Raw genomic sequence first — 18,135 nt, 5'->3', positions numbered from 1 at the left:
TTGGTTTAACTATCTGGTAAGTGAAATCGTTTCAACTAAAATCATGTAATTCAATTTTCATATCTTATTTAGTTGCCAAATCAAGCAACTCTAATTTAGAGAATTCTTTTAATAAGACAAGAATAAAAAATGAAAATTATTTCCTCAAATATAGGTTTTATAAGAATGTCTGCCCTTTTATTTGTCCATCTTTTTTCAGTTAGATTTAAGTTTGATAGAGCATATTCGTTGGTCAGTCACACTTAAGTTTCTTTGATCAATCATACTTAAATGTCAAATAGTATTTTTATTAGTCAGACACATGGAAATATAATTCTCATTAATCTGTCAGGCTTAAATTGAAATAGCATTTTCTTTTATCTCTTATGCCTGTAATATCATTTTTGTCAGCTGATCACACTTGGGATTAAAATATCATTTGTATTAGGCTGTAAAACTTAATGTTGAAATATTTTCTTTGGTCTGTCACACTTCAGTTTTAAATAACAATTACATCACTGAATATGCAGATTGAAGGATGCATTTTAATATTATCCATCTTTTATTTTTAAAGTGTTTATCTGATTTTTTTATGATTACCATCAATATTTATGTTGTTTTATCCTCACCAATCTTTCTATTCATATTTATAGTACATTTCAGTCATTGTGCTTTCCTTGTATTATTTGATTGCCTAATCTAATAACAAACATAATAAATTTATTAGCTTCATATTAGTTGAGTCACTCTAGAGATTTCCTTTTCATTGGTTACTTTTAAAAAAGTTTTTTTATTAGATTTTCACTCCAAACAAGGCCCATTGCCACTTTGATGTAGGGGGCTACTATCAGGGGTCTAAGTTGCAAGGGCACTATTTAGGGAGTTTAGCAGCAAGATGTCTGTTCACATTACACTTGAACTTCTGCATGTCAGTACAATTGGGGAAGCAGGAAACCAGAAGAGAATTCCAAAGTCTTGCAGTTCTGGGGAAGAAGCTATTAGAGTAAAAGGCTATTTTACAGCTATGGATCTCGACTGTGTAGGGGTTGGACTTCACTACTTGTCGGGTTTGTTGGGGGTATTTACATCGAGGGAGTACAAGGGCTTGTAGTTCGTCAGAGCATCCACCATTAAAATACTCGTAAAACAGGCAGAGGGATGCAACATTTCATTGATGGGACAGGGGCTGAAGTTTAGATGACAGTTTAGAACCTATTAGGTTTGTGACTCTCTTTTAGACCCTGTTCAGGAGCAAGAGACTAGTAGCAGATGCACCAGCCCGAATGTAACAGCAGCACTCCATACATGGGCGAATGGTGGCTTTGTAGAGGTACAGGATACTTTCAGGCGTAAGTAACTTTCTAGCACGATAGAGAGAGCCACCTTCTTTGCAGCAGCCTTAGCAATGATCTTGATGCATCTATTCCAACTAATGTTTCCTGTGAACGTTAAGCCAAGGAGTTTGAACGAAGTGATTTCAGGTAAAGTATCTCTAGCCATAACTATAAGTGGTTGGTAAGGTTTCATGTAATTATTAAAGGAAACGAGCTTAATGAGGGGATGCACTCCTCACTTCTATCCTTGTATTCTTTCATTTTACCCTTGCTCCTGACTTCATAATGCTGAGTATTCAGTAAGGAGGTATCCAGTATAATTTTTTTGACTTTTTGGTATGATAAGACCGAGGATTAAACATTGGTCTCATGGTCCACTAATAAATACTCTAAATTCATTTAAATGAATAAAATTATATTAAATAGTAAAGTAAATTATCTTTGTAAATATTAAGGTTTGTATAAGTAAAGTAAGTCGATTTCAATTTAAAACGACACCAAAGCTCTGCTTACATTAATTATTGCACCGAGATATTGACGAGAACGTCATTTCTGTTTCAGGATAGGTCTATTTGCATTTGGTCCTCATCTTATAATCCTGAGTGTTCAAGAAGAAGGTATCAAGTATCATTTTTGAAATCTTTTATATGATATAAACCCGTACCAAATTGTAAATTTGCAGTTCAATTTGAAAATTTATACCAATATTGTAGAATTTCTGTTCAAATGTCCCTAACATATATTATAATAATTTAACATTTCTATTTGTCTATCACTTATAAGTTTCAATGCTATAGAATAGTATGAAAAAATGATGATATAAAATTATCTTTAGTGAATTCAAAGAACCTAGTATATTAAATACATACCACCAAGAAGGGCAGGGTGTTTTTGGGCATGGGGGAAAATTCCCAAATCAACAAGCGGGGTAATGACCCCTTCAAGTGTTGCAAACATACTATCTAGTCCTATGGTCAAGAGCATCAGAAAGAAAAGAACTGACCAGACGGGAGAAGCTGAGAATTGGTTAATAGCATCTGTGAATGCGATGAACGTGAGACCTGTGCCTGAAGCAGACTGCAACGAAATTAAACGAGAGAGATTAGCAGTTATATATATATATATATATATATATATATATATATATATATATATATATATATATATATATATATATATATATATATGATGATATATATATATGATGATATATATATATGATGATATATATATATGATGATATATATACATATATATATATATATATTTATATATATATATATATATGCATATGATGAGAATAATGGAAATAGTATTCCGTCGAGATAGAGAGATAAAAAGGAACAAATCAAGCTATGTGTTCATTAACGTTTCGTTTTTATTGTAAAAAAGTCTTACAATAAAGACAAAACATTGCTAAACATATAACTTGGTTTGTTCCTATATATATATATATATATATATATATATATATATATATATATACACACACAGAGTGAGAGAGGGAGAGAGAGATTTTCAAACAAAAGCACAACACCTTCTAAAAAGCGAAATAGGCCTTTATCTAAAACAATAGTGGGCGTTGCATGAATTGTAAATAAAAATGAGGGCATTGAAAAACAGTTTAAGTTTTATCAACAACGAAATCTTCAAATTTAAAGAAAGTAAACTTATTTCGAGTATTGTTTACAGAAAAAAAACATATATTCTTTCTCCCTTATATTTTCACCTTTTAAAGTTTTAAATGCACTTGTGATGTTAGGTTGTATAAAAGTGTAAACTTTTATCAAAATCGTACTTTAATTTGATTTTTTTTATTATCGATTTTCAATACTTATCAGATGAATTCCAATACAAAACTTGTGTAAGAACACTCCCAGACCCACCAAGTACTTTCGTGTGAAATTTTATAAAAGACGGCCCAGTCGTTTCCAAGCCCGTTGGAACTCTCTCTCTCTCTTTCTCTTTCTCTTTCTCTCTCTCTCTCTCTCTCACACACACACACACACACACGCACACACAATGTTCCTTTTATATAGTAGTAGAGATCTGTATAGACAATGGGTGGAACTCTCTGGTGGAGGAAATACTGATTTCCATTTAGCATTAAGGCAATACTCTTCTGTAAAAATAATTGAGCACTTTTATATAGCAGTATCGTAAATAAAAAAAATATATATTTAAATAAACAGTATCATTTAGTGTTCAATATAATTTCTCCCACTGCAATTAGTTAATTTGTAAGTAAGTTTGTAGAGAATTAGACATATGTCAGTTGGCTCTTAGTTTCCAGTTTTGTTAGGTTTCACCACACTGATGCATCTGTGAGATGACGAAATGTATGTCCATTAGGGTGGAACAATAAATTTGTCACCCTAAAGAAAACAACGCCACAGCTTTTTTTTAAAAGCTTTTATTGAAAAAATTAATTCAGTAAACTTCATTATGTAGTAGAGTTGGATCTATTCAATGTAGCCGCTTTCAGCCTCAATCACTGCCTTGATACAAGCCTGGAACTGGGGGCATACCTTTTTCACAAGTGCCAGCAGGAGCTCAGTGAATTCTTAGTGAATGGCAATGTTCAGGCTGGCTTTGGTGTTCTGGGAAGTCATGTTGGTGATGTTCTTGATGTATGACCAAAGAAAGTAGTCCAACAGAGAAGTGTATAAAGTCGTTGCACTCCTTCGGAAGCCAAGTCAAGGTCCCACTGGACTTATGAGCTGGGCCGAGTTCTGCTGCCACACTCAGGATCTGCCAGTGGTCATCTGATTGCAACAGGGGATCACCACATTCTTCAGCACATTTAGGTACACTTTGGTTCATTTTCAAGCTCACTTTGAAGATATAAGGTGGCATGATGTGACCCTCACTTGAAACCACACCAAAGACCATAACCATGGCTGGAAAGGATCGTCTGATACATTAAACTGTGCCTTCAAGGGTTTAACATTCCGGATGTGCATTTTGAGAGTGCTGGCAATGGGACTATTGTAATAACTTGGATCACTAGAGAGCATGGATTATACAGTGTCTCATCTCTGATCTTGCTCATTGAACATTGTGTCACTTTCAGACATGATAAAAGGCCCCTATCACTTGGGATTTGTACACATCTGGCCAACTAGTAGATTGTCTGCAACAAATAAAACCGCTTTTCATCTAACGGAAATGGAATCATGTTGTTATTTTTTAGGGAGACAATTTTATCATTCCAACCTATATATATATATATATATATATATATATATATATATATATATATATATATATATATATACATATATATATATGCAGAAGGTGGGACGATAAAAATTATATATATATATATATATATATATAATTTTTATCGTCCCACCTTCTGCATATATATATATATATATATACATATATATATATATATATATATATATATGTATATGTATATATATATATATATATATATATATATATATATATATGTATATATATATATATATATATATATATGATTATAAAACTCAACTGACCTTTTAACGATGTATGTAACCCACTTTCTGGTTTACGACATCCGGTTGCGCATGCGCGCATAAACTTTAGCCCATAACAACGTAAACAATAAACACAAATCGCTTCTTTTGCCTATTTTGACTTGCGCACTGAAATATTGACGTTATTATTTCGAAATTATTATTTAACATGGGAAGAGTGAGGTTTAAAATAACTTAAACGTAATACAGAAATGAACGATGTTAAAAAAAGCAGACAGTATTAACAATTGTTTATTTGGATAATTAAAACGCGAAAAAAAACAACAAAAGAACAATTTAGACGCTGAAATATTAAAGTTATTATTTCGAAATTATTATTTAACATGGGAAGAGTGGGGTTTAAAATAAACAAAAAAGAAAAGAACAATTGGGATGCTGAAATATTAACGTTATTATTTCGAAATTATTATTTAACTTGGGAAGAGTTGGGTTCAAGATAACTTAAACGTAATACAGAAATGAAGATGTAAAAAAAAGCAGATATATCAAAATTTGAATTTAACTATAACAAGAATTATGGTATCTGTTCAGTGCACATTTACCTATAAGTATGGCCAACCACTTATAATTCAGTAACTGTAAATTTTTTTTTCAAAAATAATCAATTATAATAAATAGAACGACTCATAGAAATCTATCTATATTCTTTTTCGTTTAAATATACTTTCATAGAAATGTTTCTGTTATGTCAAAAAACACTATTTTCTTTACGTCACAAGTGTCACGCTCATACATGAATTCCATAGCTAATATAACATACTGACCCAACGGGTCATGGGTAGTCTAGTATATATATATATATATATATATATATATATATATATATATATATATATATATATATATTTAATGATGAGAATAATAGAAACAGTATTTCAACAAAATAGAGAAATAAAAAGGAACAAACCGAGTTATGTGTTCATCAACGTTTTGTCTCAAAATAAAGACAAAACGTTAGTGAACACATAACTTGGTTTGTTCCTTTATATTTCTCTCTCTTTTTCTCTTTCTCTCTTTCTCTCTTTCTCTCTCTCTCTCTCTCTCTCTCTCTCTCTCTCTCTATATATATATATATATATATATATATATATATATATATATATATATATATATATAATATAAAAGCAAAAATGTGTGTGTGTGTTTATGTGTGCATGCATTTTTTGTGCATGTCCGGCACAGGCTTTTGGTGGAGGGGCGCTCGGAGCAGTTACTGTTTCTTAGAATCTTTTATATGGTATCTAGATTATAACATCTATGATTTACGAAACGAGTTCACGTGTATGTTTAATTTGAGCGACTTTTACATGTTATTTTTGCGGTATTTCTTGGTCTACTCGTGTTTGTTTAGCTTTTCAGTATAAAAGCGAAACGGGACCTGTAGGAAAACAGCCACCTGGCACTCGGGCAATGAGGTTTGATCAATGCAGGGGAAACCTCTTATATTAGATAATTGGTATATGGACACTGGTTTCCTCCCCCCTAACATCTTGGGGAAACAAAATAAAAAAAACTGCCTCACAGCAAAAGTTACGTGCGGGATTTCATTCCCTCTATGACGTGAGGTTTGACCTCATTAAATTCACGCACCTGTCACTTAAGTTTTTAATCGTTAAATTAAAATGCTTTTCTTTTCTTTCCCACTGTGGTCGAGTGGGTAAGTTGTCAGGGGTTTTTCCCTTCTTTTCCACCTTAACATCAAGGCTTCGGGTCCAAGCCTACCTAATTACCAAATTTTTCTTTTCTTTTATACCAACAAACACCTGGGCAACGCCGGGTACCCCGCTAGTCTATTATATAAAAGGCAAAATGGACGTGCGCATTTTTGTATGTCCACAAAACGCTTTTTTTGCTGAACTTCTCAACAAGGTTACTATTATGGAGAACTTTCCTTATACTTCCTAGATGATAATATCTTCGATTTGTGAACAGACGTCGTCTCTATCTTTATTTTGATCGGCTTTTAAAAAATTCCCTCTGTCTCATTCTTTCCAGTGTTTGTTTGTCTTTAACGTATAAAAGCAAAACTGATTGAAGCAAACAGCAGTACCTCCTTGCCTTCCTGCCAGGACGGCTAGAAAGCAATTAGCTTTGATCAATATTGGGGAAACCCTTGATATCAGCCAATTGCTATTCATTTGGACGCTGCCAGAGCTCCCCCTATTAGGGAGTGAACTAGTTTTCCCCAACATCATGGGGAAACAGATATGGTAGAAACTGGCCTACAGCCAGATTTAAGTGCGTGATTCTTAACTTAAACTACACGTTCATTTCTGCGCCTGTGTGAACTCATTCACTTAACTATCCATTTCTGCAAGCCAACTTTTTGATTGACATCGCAAAATTTTAACGCTTTTCATTTCCTCTTGTGTCATAGCATAGCGGTAAGATGTCAGGTTTTCTTTCACTTTCTTTTCCACCTTCGTATCATGGGTTCGAACCTGCCTGCCAACTACCACTTTTTTTTCAAACACACACCTACAAACATTTGGGCAACGCCAGGCACCCCCGCTAGTCTCTTATATAAATCTCACCTGTCTGTTTAAATGTATATATGTATGTATGTATGTATGTATGTATGTCTGCCTAAAACTTTTGATAGAGGCGACGGATTTTCACGAGACTGGTATCGTTTTGAAGAGTGGCCCTTCGGACGACAAATATCGAAATATTGGCTAAAAATATTAATTCCTTCACCCTAAACTGAGCACTTTTTAACAATAAAGGGTCGCTTTTTTCGCCGATATTTTCCAAAATTATCACCTCTTTTCGATTGACTAGCCTTAATTTAAACCATTGCCACTTCCAGTTTGGCGATGGACGCAACAACAAAGACATCATGTTTTTTTTCCACGTTCTTGTCCTCCTTCGCCTTCTGGGTTAGAGCCTGCCTGCCTACTACCAATTTTTTTTTTCACTCAACACACACCTCCAAACACCCGGGCTAGTATATATATATATATATATATATATATATATAGAGAGAGAGAGAGAGAGAGAGAGAGAGAGAGAGAAATTTAGGTATATCAGAGTGAAAAATAAAAGGAAATTCTTAGTTGAACATATTTAGAAAATATGCAAATATGTTCAGTTTTTAATATATTTTTCTTTCACTCTTACATATCTATACTCCTATAAATTTGTTTTTTGCGCATTGATATTCATATTAAAAAACGCATGTGTAACGTAATAGCTATTGGTTCATGTTTGAATTTTTAACCTTGCAGAAAATATGTCTTAATATTCAGGCAGTAATGTCAAAAGAAAAAGTAACTCATAAGCTAAACGTTTTGATTTTGATTCTCGGTGGTGGTGTACAAGTAATTTTTTAAAAAACTTTTTAAATCATTATTATATAGTGAGCCCAATCTACATTAACCGAAATATCATATTTAAGCGTATTTTACGATCGGGCAATGCTGGGCGGCATGCTAGTCTTATATAAATACGAATGCTGAGTATGCTACTTATTCTTTTGTGTGTTAAATTGAACCATATATTACTCATTTCATTCACAACGGTTTTAAATGTAATAATAGTAAGTTGTTATAAACTATATATACATAAATTGCTATAAACTACCTACATAACTGCGGTGTACATTTATTGACAAGAAAATACTGTAAAATCTCAACAAGAGAAATAACTAACCTTTTTGATTTCTTCTTTAAAACTACAAGTAGTAATGTTTGGCATTACAACGGAAGTGACCTCTCCAAGAGCGGAGGTTATATTTACCAAACTTCCAGCTTCTGGTGGACTTATTTCTGTATCGTTAAATAACGCCAACAACTCCAAAGAGCGAATCTTCTGACAAACTTCCAATCGTTTGGTGGCTTTGAAACCTGTCAGAAAATAAAAAAATACATCAACAATAGAAAAATAAAATGCAATTTAATGTAATAAATATTTATCTATATTTGTATATCTAGTGTTGGTAATATTGCACATGAGATAGGAGTTGATTCGGTCGGATTAGTGACTTGCAAAACCATAGATGTTTTTGCCACCCCAATTCTATCCGATGTCAGTTAACAATCTGAAGAAACACGATTATGTCGACGAGGCTGTGACCCTGGGTACCCCAAATGGGTGGGGATGGAGCATTCAAACTACCTCCCTTTTTATAATATTTCACATATTTGAGTCTTCAGAACATAAAATTAAGGAAATGGCCCGGCCATTCTTAGAGCATCACTAAACCTCTGCATGCCATTAACCAAGCAAAAGGTATATAGGTAATTGATGATACATCAATTACTTGGTCTGCTCCACAAAGTATCCCAGAAGAGCCTGCTAACAAAATTATATATGAAGCAACCTTAGCCAACATAACAAATATAGTGTGAAATTATCTATGTAACACCAAGCTAATTTTGTTAACTGTATAAGTTAACCCAAACTGGATCATTAAATAAAAGACCCATAATTCAATCTGTTATTAAAGATACAAGTTTGTTTTTAACTGTAGAAACAAACCGACATTTATGTACATGTATTTTTTATTATAATAAAATTTTTGTCTGAATAAAGCAATATTCATATAATAGACCATCCATGTACGTATTCACTCGCAGCCAACCCGAACCCAGGGAGTGGACGAACAAATCTCAGCATAATAGTACGTCCCAACTTTCTTATAAGCGAAATTTCTTGGCTTCTATCTCAGTTTATGTAATAGTCATTTGAGCTCCAAAGAAATAAACTGAGACAGAAACCTAAAATCAAATTCTTAATGGTGTGAATGTCAGTTGTTAAATTAGAATGGAAGACATAGTACCCTCTATTCGATCCACCTCCACTTTAATTTCTAAAGTGACACAGACTTCATTGGATACAGCAATGAAACTGACACTATTCCAACCACACAACGCAATCATATTCACGCTCACTAACTTGCCAATTATTTTCTATAATAATTAATTAATCTAATAATAATAATGAGACCCCCCTTTGACAATTTTCATTTACATTTCATTATTTTTAAGAGACAGTCAAGTTGAGACATCGGTTCTTATTAGATCACCGAAGTTAAGCTACATTTATTATGAATAAAACGTTAACAAAGTTTTTGTATACTATATAGTGTTATTTCTTTTTTCTTTCTTTCTTTTATTCTTGAAATCTACAAGTGTCAGTAACATTGCCAATGAACGAGCCGACAAGCAAACCAGAGGGGGTGTCCATAAAGCCAAAGTCGATTAACATTACAATTTAACCAAGGCGGTTGACAAAGGGCGGTTGAATTCAACATAAACGTACCTGGAGAGTTTATGGTCACAGGATGAAGAATCTATCACAAAAGACCAAATGACTTTTAGTTACCTAAGCAGTGATCATCATCCAGATTTGAAGCACTGGTTTGCCAAACTTAACCGGCAGTAGCCATTGCATGGTGAAAATGAAGGTTTGGTGAAGAAAACACCGTACACATCACATATGAGTGTCAATGTATTCACCATCATCTTGCTGGACCACTTCTGCTCAATAAAAAAACTGCATCAGGATCCTCTTCATTATTATATTCCGCCTCCTCCTCCTCCTCCTTAACAACAACAACAACAATTTTAAGTTTAATTTATATATATTTAAAAATAATAGCATAGTGCTTGGATTATTGGACACTATACTATACCTACTTACAGATGAATATATATATTTCACAAATTGCATATACAATATATTACAAGTTAAGAGTTAAGAACCTGTAAGAATGGCTGTTCAAGAATAATCAAAAAGAGAAAGGGTAAAAAATAATCGGGAAGGTGTTGGTGAACATGCTAAAAAACTGAAGAAATAGAGAAAGTGAAAGAAAAGATAGGGGGCAGAGAGAGAGAGAGAGAGAGAGAGAGAGAGAGAGAGAGAGAGAGAGAGAGAGACAAAAGAATGTTTTTGGCGGACAAACCGAGGATGCTGAAGACGACGATTCCAGCAAAAAGGGAAGTGCAGCAATTGGTGAGAGCAATCAAGATGGCATCCCGATGGCAGTTGTTTCTGGGTGGGTTGTATGATGAGAGGGCAAGCAAACTGCCAAAACCAAGGCCAAGCGAATAGAAGATCTGACTGGCGGCATCCACCCACACTTGCGGGTCAGACAAACGTGAAAACTGTTATTGTAAAAATAAATAAATAAATAAAATAAATAAATAAAATAATTTACAAAATCAAAACATTTAACACAATAGATGATGGAATAAGAATAATATACCCCTATGAATTAAATAATGTGTTCAGTTCCAAATTCCATTAATGTTCCTGTGTTTGACATATTTCAAAATTCGAAAGATGCACCCAAAGAAGATCAATGGCTACATCAGCTAAAACATTGTGAAAATTACAACCAAAATGAGAATAGTAGTCTGAATGATCTAAATAATATACATTAGTTATTTCTTGACATAATTCCGTCTCCATTTCAGCAATCAGATGTTGGAAATAGGATCTGAATGCACTGGACAAAAATAATAACAAAATGAGAAGGGAATAAATGAAGTTAATGCTCAGATATTTGTTTTGCTCCATTAACCACCATCAGCACTGTTTACTCCCGCACTCCAGTTTTATATTCCAGTACAAAACAATAAATGCCTATAAATTACAATTTTTTGTTAAATTCTAAAACATGATATGGAAATCGCTCCAGACATGGCATAATGGCATTTGATGTAAAAAGCTAAAACAAGAAAAGATGATTATGGCAAACACAGGAGATACCTATCGACTTTAGTTTTGAAAAGACTAAAGCTATAGGTATCATGAAAATAGTCATCAGGAAAAAGAATTCCATTTCATTTTCTAGGGAGATAATTGCATGAAAATCTCTAGTATCAAATTGTGCTGATGATGTTGAGGACAGATATTTATTTATTTACAAAACATATAAAAAATACATTTTAAACAAATTAGGCAGAGATCCATTCAAGAGTGTTGAAAAATGGGTGCTGTTGGTTATTCTTTGTCACTATAACTAAAAAATGTCTATCCTACTCTTAACTAGAATCACCAACCACCATAATACCACATTTACTCTAGAGGTTGTCCTATTTAAATTTCCCAAATAGTTTTTAAAAATATGTTATTAAAAATAAATAACAACGTTTATATACAATCATTTCATTGGTGTGGAGTGGGGGAAAAAACAGACAATGAAAAATTTGGTTTGTAAGACTCTTCAAACCCTTTCTAAATAGTAGACCACCCGCTAGTTTGGTTTGTTTGAAACTGAAAAAAGCAGGTCAATCTTTGAGTGATGGTAAGATCTAAATGGGAAAGAAAAATAAAAATTGAGTAGGGGAGTTTGAAGAGTGAGTGATGTCCTCCCACGATGAATGCAATTTGGGAGAGGCAATAGAAAAATTAAATTGGGGAGCTTCCTATTGACAGGGAGAGAAATTCATTCACTCGACTAGATAAGAGACTAAAAAACTTACTCAAAGTGTTGGGGTCCGACAGGACCAGGAACTGTGTGTGCCATTCTCAGGCAGAGAACATATACTCATATTTGACTTCTCTTCATACATACAAGTTTGCAGGATCATGTGAAACACCATTCATCTTTCCCTATTCCACGGCAGCCTGGAATTATCAATTATGTAGGATGTGTTTAATGGGTGAGGATACTTAGGATCAATACAAACAATCATATTGTTGAAATATCTGCAGTATCATCGGAGTTTGCAGCATTCAAAGAAAGCATTTCCAGTTGTTCTTTATGCTGAAGTCCAACAGCAGGGACACCTGGGCGAGTCCACTATTATGGAACTGTATTCTATGGCATTAAGGGGCAACACATTCAAGTCCGATCGCCAGATCAAAGAGAACTCAGAATTGTTGAGATGACTTAACCCATCTCTTCTGACTATTCAAACCGCCTGACGAGTGGGTCATCTCCCTTACAGATTCCCTCTGGAGTTCTTTTTTAGAAGTCAGAGAAAGGTTACTAAATCTTGGAAGCCTTTTGAGCACAGATTGGTACTCTCTGAAGAACTGCATATCGCCCCTTAATCTATGATATCTTTTGACAAAATGGTTGCGAATGAGGTTGGGAAAGATGCTATTGACCGCAGGATTCCATGCAAATTCATCTGTCAAAGTTCGGCTCAGGAAGTTTAGGCTCTTGGCATCTTAATAACACATAAAGTTAGGCATTTCCAAATCTCCCTAACATTGATGTTGAATACAAATCTATCTGCGAACCTAATACCTTTCCTAACCAAAAACAGAAGGCGCTGGCAGAGGCAGTATTACCAATCAGTACAGAATGAGAGGAAAGACATAAGTGGCACATACTTCAGTTATAATCTTTCAGGAGAATTTCTTCCCAAAATAAGAGTTAACTGATGCTTCAACCTTCGACTGTATCTGCGACCAATTCCTTTCAAATGTGAGGCCTGGTCCGAACCACATGCCAAGGATTTGAACCAGACCATCCGTCCAGCTGAAAGGAGCCAGAAGGGTGGTGTCACCACTTCAGGCTCCCTAGCACAAGCTGATTGACTTGCTGGAGTTGATTTTGGCATCTGTGATCATTTCGCAATGAGTGAGAGCCTCTGTCACCATCTCGATGTCTCGGGAGCATGACACAAAGATGGTGATGTTATTGGTTAGGGTGGAAATTCTGGCTGGTGCTCCCCCAGGCAAATCGATTCTATGAAAAACTAAACTTACCTTCCCAGGTATTAGTTTGAAAAGTAACAGCTTCAATACAATGAGCAGGATCGACAGCAGACAGTCCCAACACAACAACTAGGACATAGTGAAAGATTTGGAGCACTTTCTATTAACCTGTGCCGCAGCTGTCAGTGTACAATATAGTCAGAGATCCATTTGCGGAAGTCTGGTTTAAAACTGGTGGTATCTAAAATAGATGACAGGAGCCGATTGTTGACACTGTTGAAAGATTTGGACTGATTTAGAATTGCACAGATCAAGTGCAAATTGTTCTGCATCGATCTTTACAGCATAGTTCTGCTAGAGTTCTATCAATAACAACCTGCAACCGGCCTGATAGAATCTTGGCTAAAATCTTTAACGTTGTATTTGGAAAAGTTATAGGCCTGTAATCATCTAGTTCCTCCCCACGATGTCTGACCATCTATTTCAGCAATGTGATCACTCCTTTGGTGACTTAACCTGGGATCGAACCCTTGTCAAACCAATGGTTAATACATCTGTCACATATAGACATGTACCACAGCCTCAAATACAATTTGTAGAGAAGACCATCGAGTTGGGATGATTTGCAGCTGATCTGCTTCAATGCAATCATGACTTTATGCTCTGTGATTCTGCTTGGCAACCAGCTGCTGTAGCCACCTCGAGGTGGAGAGATTCAACCAGATAGTCACCAAACTCTTGTGCCGAGAGATTGCACTGTTGCAAAATTCGGCTCCTCAAAATGCTCCCAAAATCTCTTGCAGATCTCCCATATCGATCTCAAGATACGTCCACACAAGTGCTTGACTTTTGCAATATATCTATCCGAGCCATGCCTAGAAACTTCCTTGTGATGTTCAGTGAGTAGATCTAGCTTTTCCTGCAAGGTGTTATCTCAAGCAAAGAGGTATTCAACTCCCAGTACCCGGCTAGTTTAGGGACATTCCCTAACCTCAATTGGGCCATAGTTAGTTTATGGTCTGTTTGACTTAGCCACTTAAAGGTAGGATATGATAAAAAAAATCTATCTTGTTTCTTCTTACTACATCCCATCCAAATAAGTGTCTGACCATCAGACTAGCCAGGCTGGTCTCACACCTCCCCATCTCTCTAGATCCGTCTCCTACCTTGTCTATTTTAGGATCAAGAATGCCATTCCAATTCTCTGTTAAAACTATGTGCTTTGGGCATACAACAATGTGTTAAGATCCCAAAAAAGGAGACTCTCTCTCTCAAAGGGTGCTAGGTGCATCAACCTCGATGATCCGAAACACAAAATCTTTGATGGCAATATAAGCCACTATCTACATGTTACCCTCTCCATCTCTATGAATAATACTGACCTCACATTGAAACTAGGCAAGTTCAGAAGCATAGACTTAATTAAAACTGTATTGCACCGTATTCTGAAGTCTATTGGTCAAAGGACACTGACACTTTGTTCCATGCTCAAGGTGCCTAACTGATATTTTGGTTGCTGCATACAATGCTGCCGACATACAGGGGAAAGGTTAGGTTTAAGGCCCTATAAAATGAACCAAAATTGGGACCCTTCCTTTGCATTTTAGTAAAAGTTCATCTAGGGACTTTCTCTTTGGCAAGTTTTGTTCCCGGTATGGTCCCCTCTGTGGCCTCCAACATTTGCTAAACGGAGTTTTTGCAACCGGCTTGAAGCTTTACAAAAGTTGTTGTGAAAGAGGCATCCAGAAGTTCGTAGGGTTTTCAATATCTTTGCCTCCTGTCTGATGGAATTCTGAGAGAAGTTTCAAATTCCTCCTCTGTTAGAGAGACAAATCTGTGTCAATAGACAGGTAGTTTATTTTACAAATGTCCTTTCCCATTTTGAGAAATAGAGTTTTTCCATTTTCTTCCTGCGAGAAAGAGAGGCTGATTGACTCCTCTTCTACCCTGCTCCATCTTTTTCTTTGATAGCTGATTCAGAGCGAAATGGTTTATTGTTAGATATTGACCAGACAACGCTGAGTAACCTGGTTGAATATTATTATTAAAAGAATAAGATAATTTAGATTTTAGAAAATTTATATTTACAGTTTTTAATGTTTAGTCAGGAATTTAAGCAGAAATTATATAAACAAAATCGATTTAGGAATTTTAAAATAGATTGCAATTTCGTTAGTCTCCTAACAGTAAGTATTTGAAACTAACGCTTAGGAGACTAACCAAATTGCTGTTACGAGACTAATTGAAGGAGTCAAAGCCAAAAACATTGAGGCAGTCATAATCTTTGTAGATTTCTCCAAAGCATTCAACTCCGTACATAGAGGAAAAATGGCCAGCATATTAAAAGTATATGGCATTCCAAATGAAGTCATTAATGCTATCATGATCGAACAATCGAGCAATGGTCAGGTCGCCAGATGAGGACACTGAATTTTTCGACATCCATACCAGGGTTCTTTCTTTTCATTGTCTGTCTTAAATATACACTTCACACCTCTGTTGACAACATGCTAGGCTTCACCCTAAATGAATCCAAAAACAGACATCATCAATCAGCACACATAACTGATGCAGATTACGCAGACGATATTGCTTTGTTCATGAACAACACTGCTGATGCGCAAACACTGTTACATAATCTAGAAAAGTCTGCAAATGATATTGGTCTCCACATTAATGCAGATAAGACAAGGTTTATGACTTTCAATATGAAAGGAGGAATCAGGGCTCTGGTTGGATCAACACTGAAAGAAGTCGCTGAGTTTACGTATCTGAGCAGCAACATAGCTTCCACGGAGAGAGATATCGAAATTTGCATCTCAAAAGCATGGGCTGCATTGGATGAGTTGCGTTCAGCATGGACTTCGGGACTAACTAACAAACTGAAAAGGCAGTTTTTCAGGGCAGTGGTAAAGTCTGTCCTTGTTTACGGTGCTACAACCTGGACACTCACCAAAAGATTGGAAAGAAAACTAGACGGCACATACACCCATATGCTAAGAACAGTATTAAATATATCTTGGCAAAATCATCCCACGAAGCAACAACTTTATGGCAACCTGCCTGCCATATCTAATACCATCAGAGAGAGATGCCTACGATTTGCTAGTCATTGTCTGAGGAGCAAGAATGAATTGGTGAGTGATGTATTGCTATCGACTCCACGACATGGACGCGCAAGCAAAAGACTACCAAGATCCACGTACATCCAGCAAATAGCACACGACGCCAACTCTGAATCTGAAGATCTGAAGCAGCTGATGGAAGACAAGAAACTCTGGAGAGGAAGAGTCACATTGTCCGGGCAAGGAGCCTGTCATGATGATGATGATGTAATTTGGTTAAGTAAATGAGTTTTTAGCTTAAGTAAATGACACATAATTTAACCTGCTTTGCTGAAATAATAGTAAGCTAACAGAAATCAAACTAATGGGTTGGTGAGAAACGTGTTAGCGAAGAGACGTGTAAATGACCCTGTTGGAAGTACGCAAGGGAACGAGCGAAGATGTAGAAAGAGACTAAGCATGCCAAACTCTGACAAAGAAATCCATAATACGAATAAAACCGATGGATTTATAACTCTTTGTTATGGCATTCTTTCAGGAGTTTGGACTAATGAGAAGGTATATGATTCTTTTGGTTTGAGCCATGCAGATATATTGTTATCGTTTGACTGTAAAAATTTATTTATGAAAGTTTATGCATCACGTTTGTTAACTATGTGTATTTGTGAAGAAGTGGCCGCACATACAATGCAGGGCACAATGAATATTTCTATACTCTGTATACACACATTTATAAGATATCAAAGACACTGTTATTTATACCACTAGATAATACACGAATACCAACACACATATATACAAAACACACGTACACATATGTACACACCCACCAGCTATATAACATGTGCATCGATTTGGACGCAGTGACTACTTCTATTCTTACAGGAATAAAAAGTAATCTGAGTTATCACAGACAAATGGAAAAAAAGAAAAGGGATCTTTAAAAAAGAAGAAAGAAAAAAGAAATTAAAGAAACCTACACAGACACAAAGTGTAAAACAGAAATTAAACAAAGACACACATACAAAGATATTTGCTCATTTAAAGTGAAGAGATAGAGAAAAAGAAATTATACAAACGCACACGGAAAATAATATATATAAAATAATAGAGTGACTGTTTAGAAGAAGAAGAAGAAGAAGAAGAAGAAGTAAAAAAAAGGTCATGATACACACGTATAAATGTAATCATTTCATCTATTGTGCTTTTATTATAATTATTAACATGGTAAAGAGATTTTTTTATTAAAAAAAAACGAAAGTGATTAAAACAAATTAAGCATTAAATTTCAAGGAAAGATACGTGTATGAGACATCCAGCGTCAAATGGTACAGATTTTTTGGGGAACAGATACTATACTCACAATATACTCAAAGCGCGAGAAAAAAAAATTGTGATTAGACATTCATTAAATGCATAAAAATAAAGTATAAATATATATAGTGTGACAACATATAGTTTTTTTTAGAAATAATTTTACATTTATGCTATATTTCTCTTAGTCTGTCCGTCCCACCTTTTCTCAGAAACTATTAGGTCGATCCAGCTGAAATTTTGTATGGGCATTTGTTGTGATAAAGTGCAGCAAACGAAGTATTATATCTGTTTGATGCA

General features: G+C 35.0%; 1 protein-coding gene across 1 annotated transcript in view; it reads right to left on the bottom strand.

Moving 5' to 3' along the window:
* Positions 1–18,135, bottom strand: part of LOC145254723 (sodium-dependent neutral amino acid transporter B(0)AT3-like) — a 189,588-nt gene that overhangs the window by 28,797 nt on the left and 142,656 nt on the right. Inside the window, exons 6-8 of the mRNA XM_080113451.1 lie at positions 10,746–10,947; positions 8,492–8,685; positions 2,183–2,390 (exon numbers count right to left, since the gene is read on the bottom strand). Coding sequence (XP_079969577.1) covers positions 2,183–2,390; positions 8,492–8,685; positions 10,746–10,947 — 604 coding nt within the window. The remainder of the gene's footprint in view (positions 1–2,182; positions 2,391–8,491; positions 8,686–10,745; positions 10,948–18,135) is intronic.

This window comes from Euprymna scolopes, chromosome 30, assembly GCF_053919585.1.
Source record: "Euprymna scolopes isolate OS-2025 chromosome 30, ASM5391958v1, whole genome shotgun sequence".
NCBI classification, from domain to species: Eukaryota; Metazoa; Mollusca; class Cephalopoda; order Sepiida; family Sepiolidae; genus Euprymna; species Euprymna scolopes.
The sequence above is the reverse complement of the archived record's forward strand: the minus strand, read 5'-3'. Positions and strand labels throughout refer to the sequence as shown.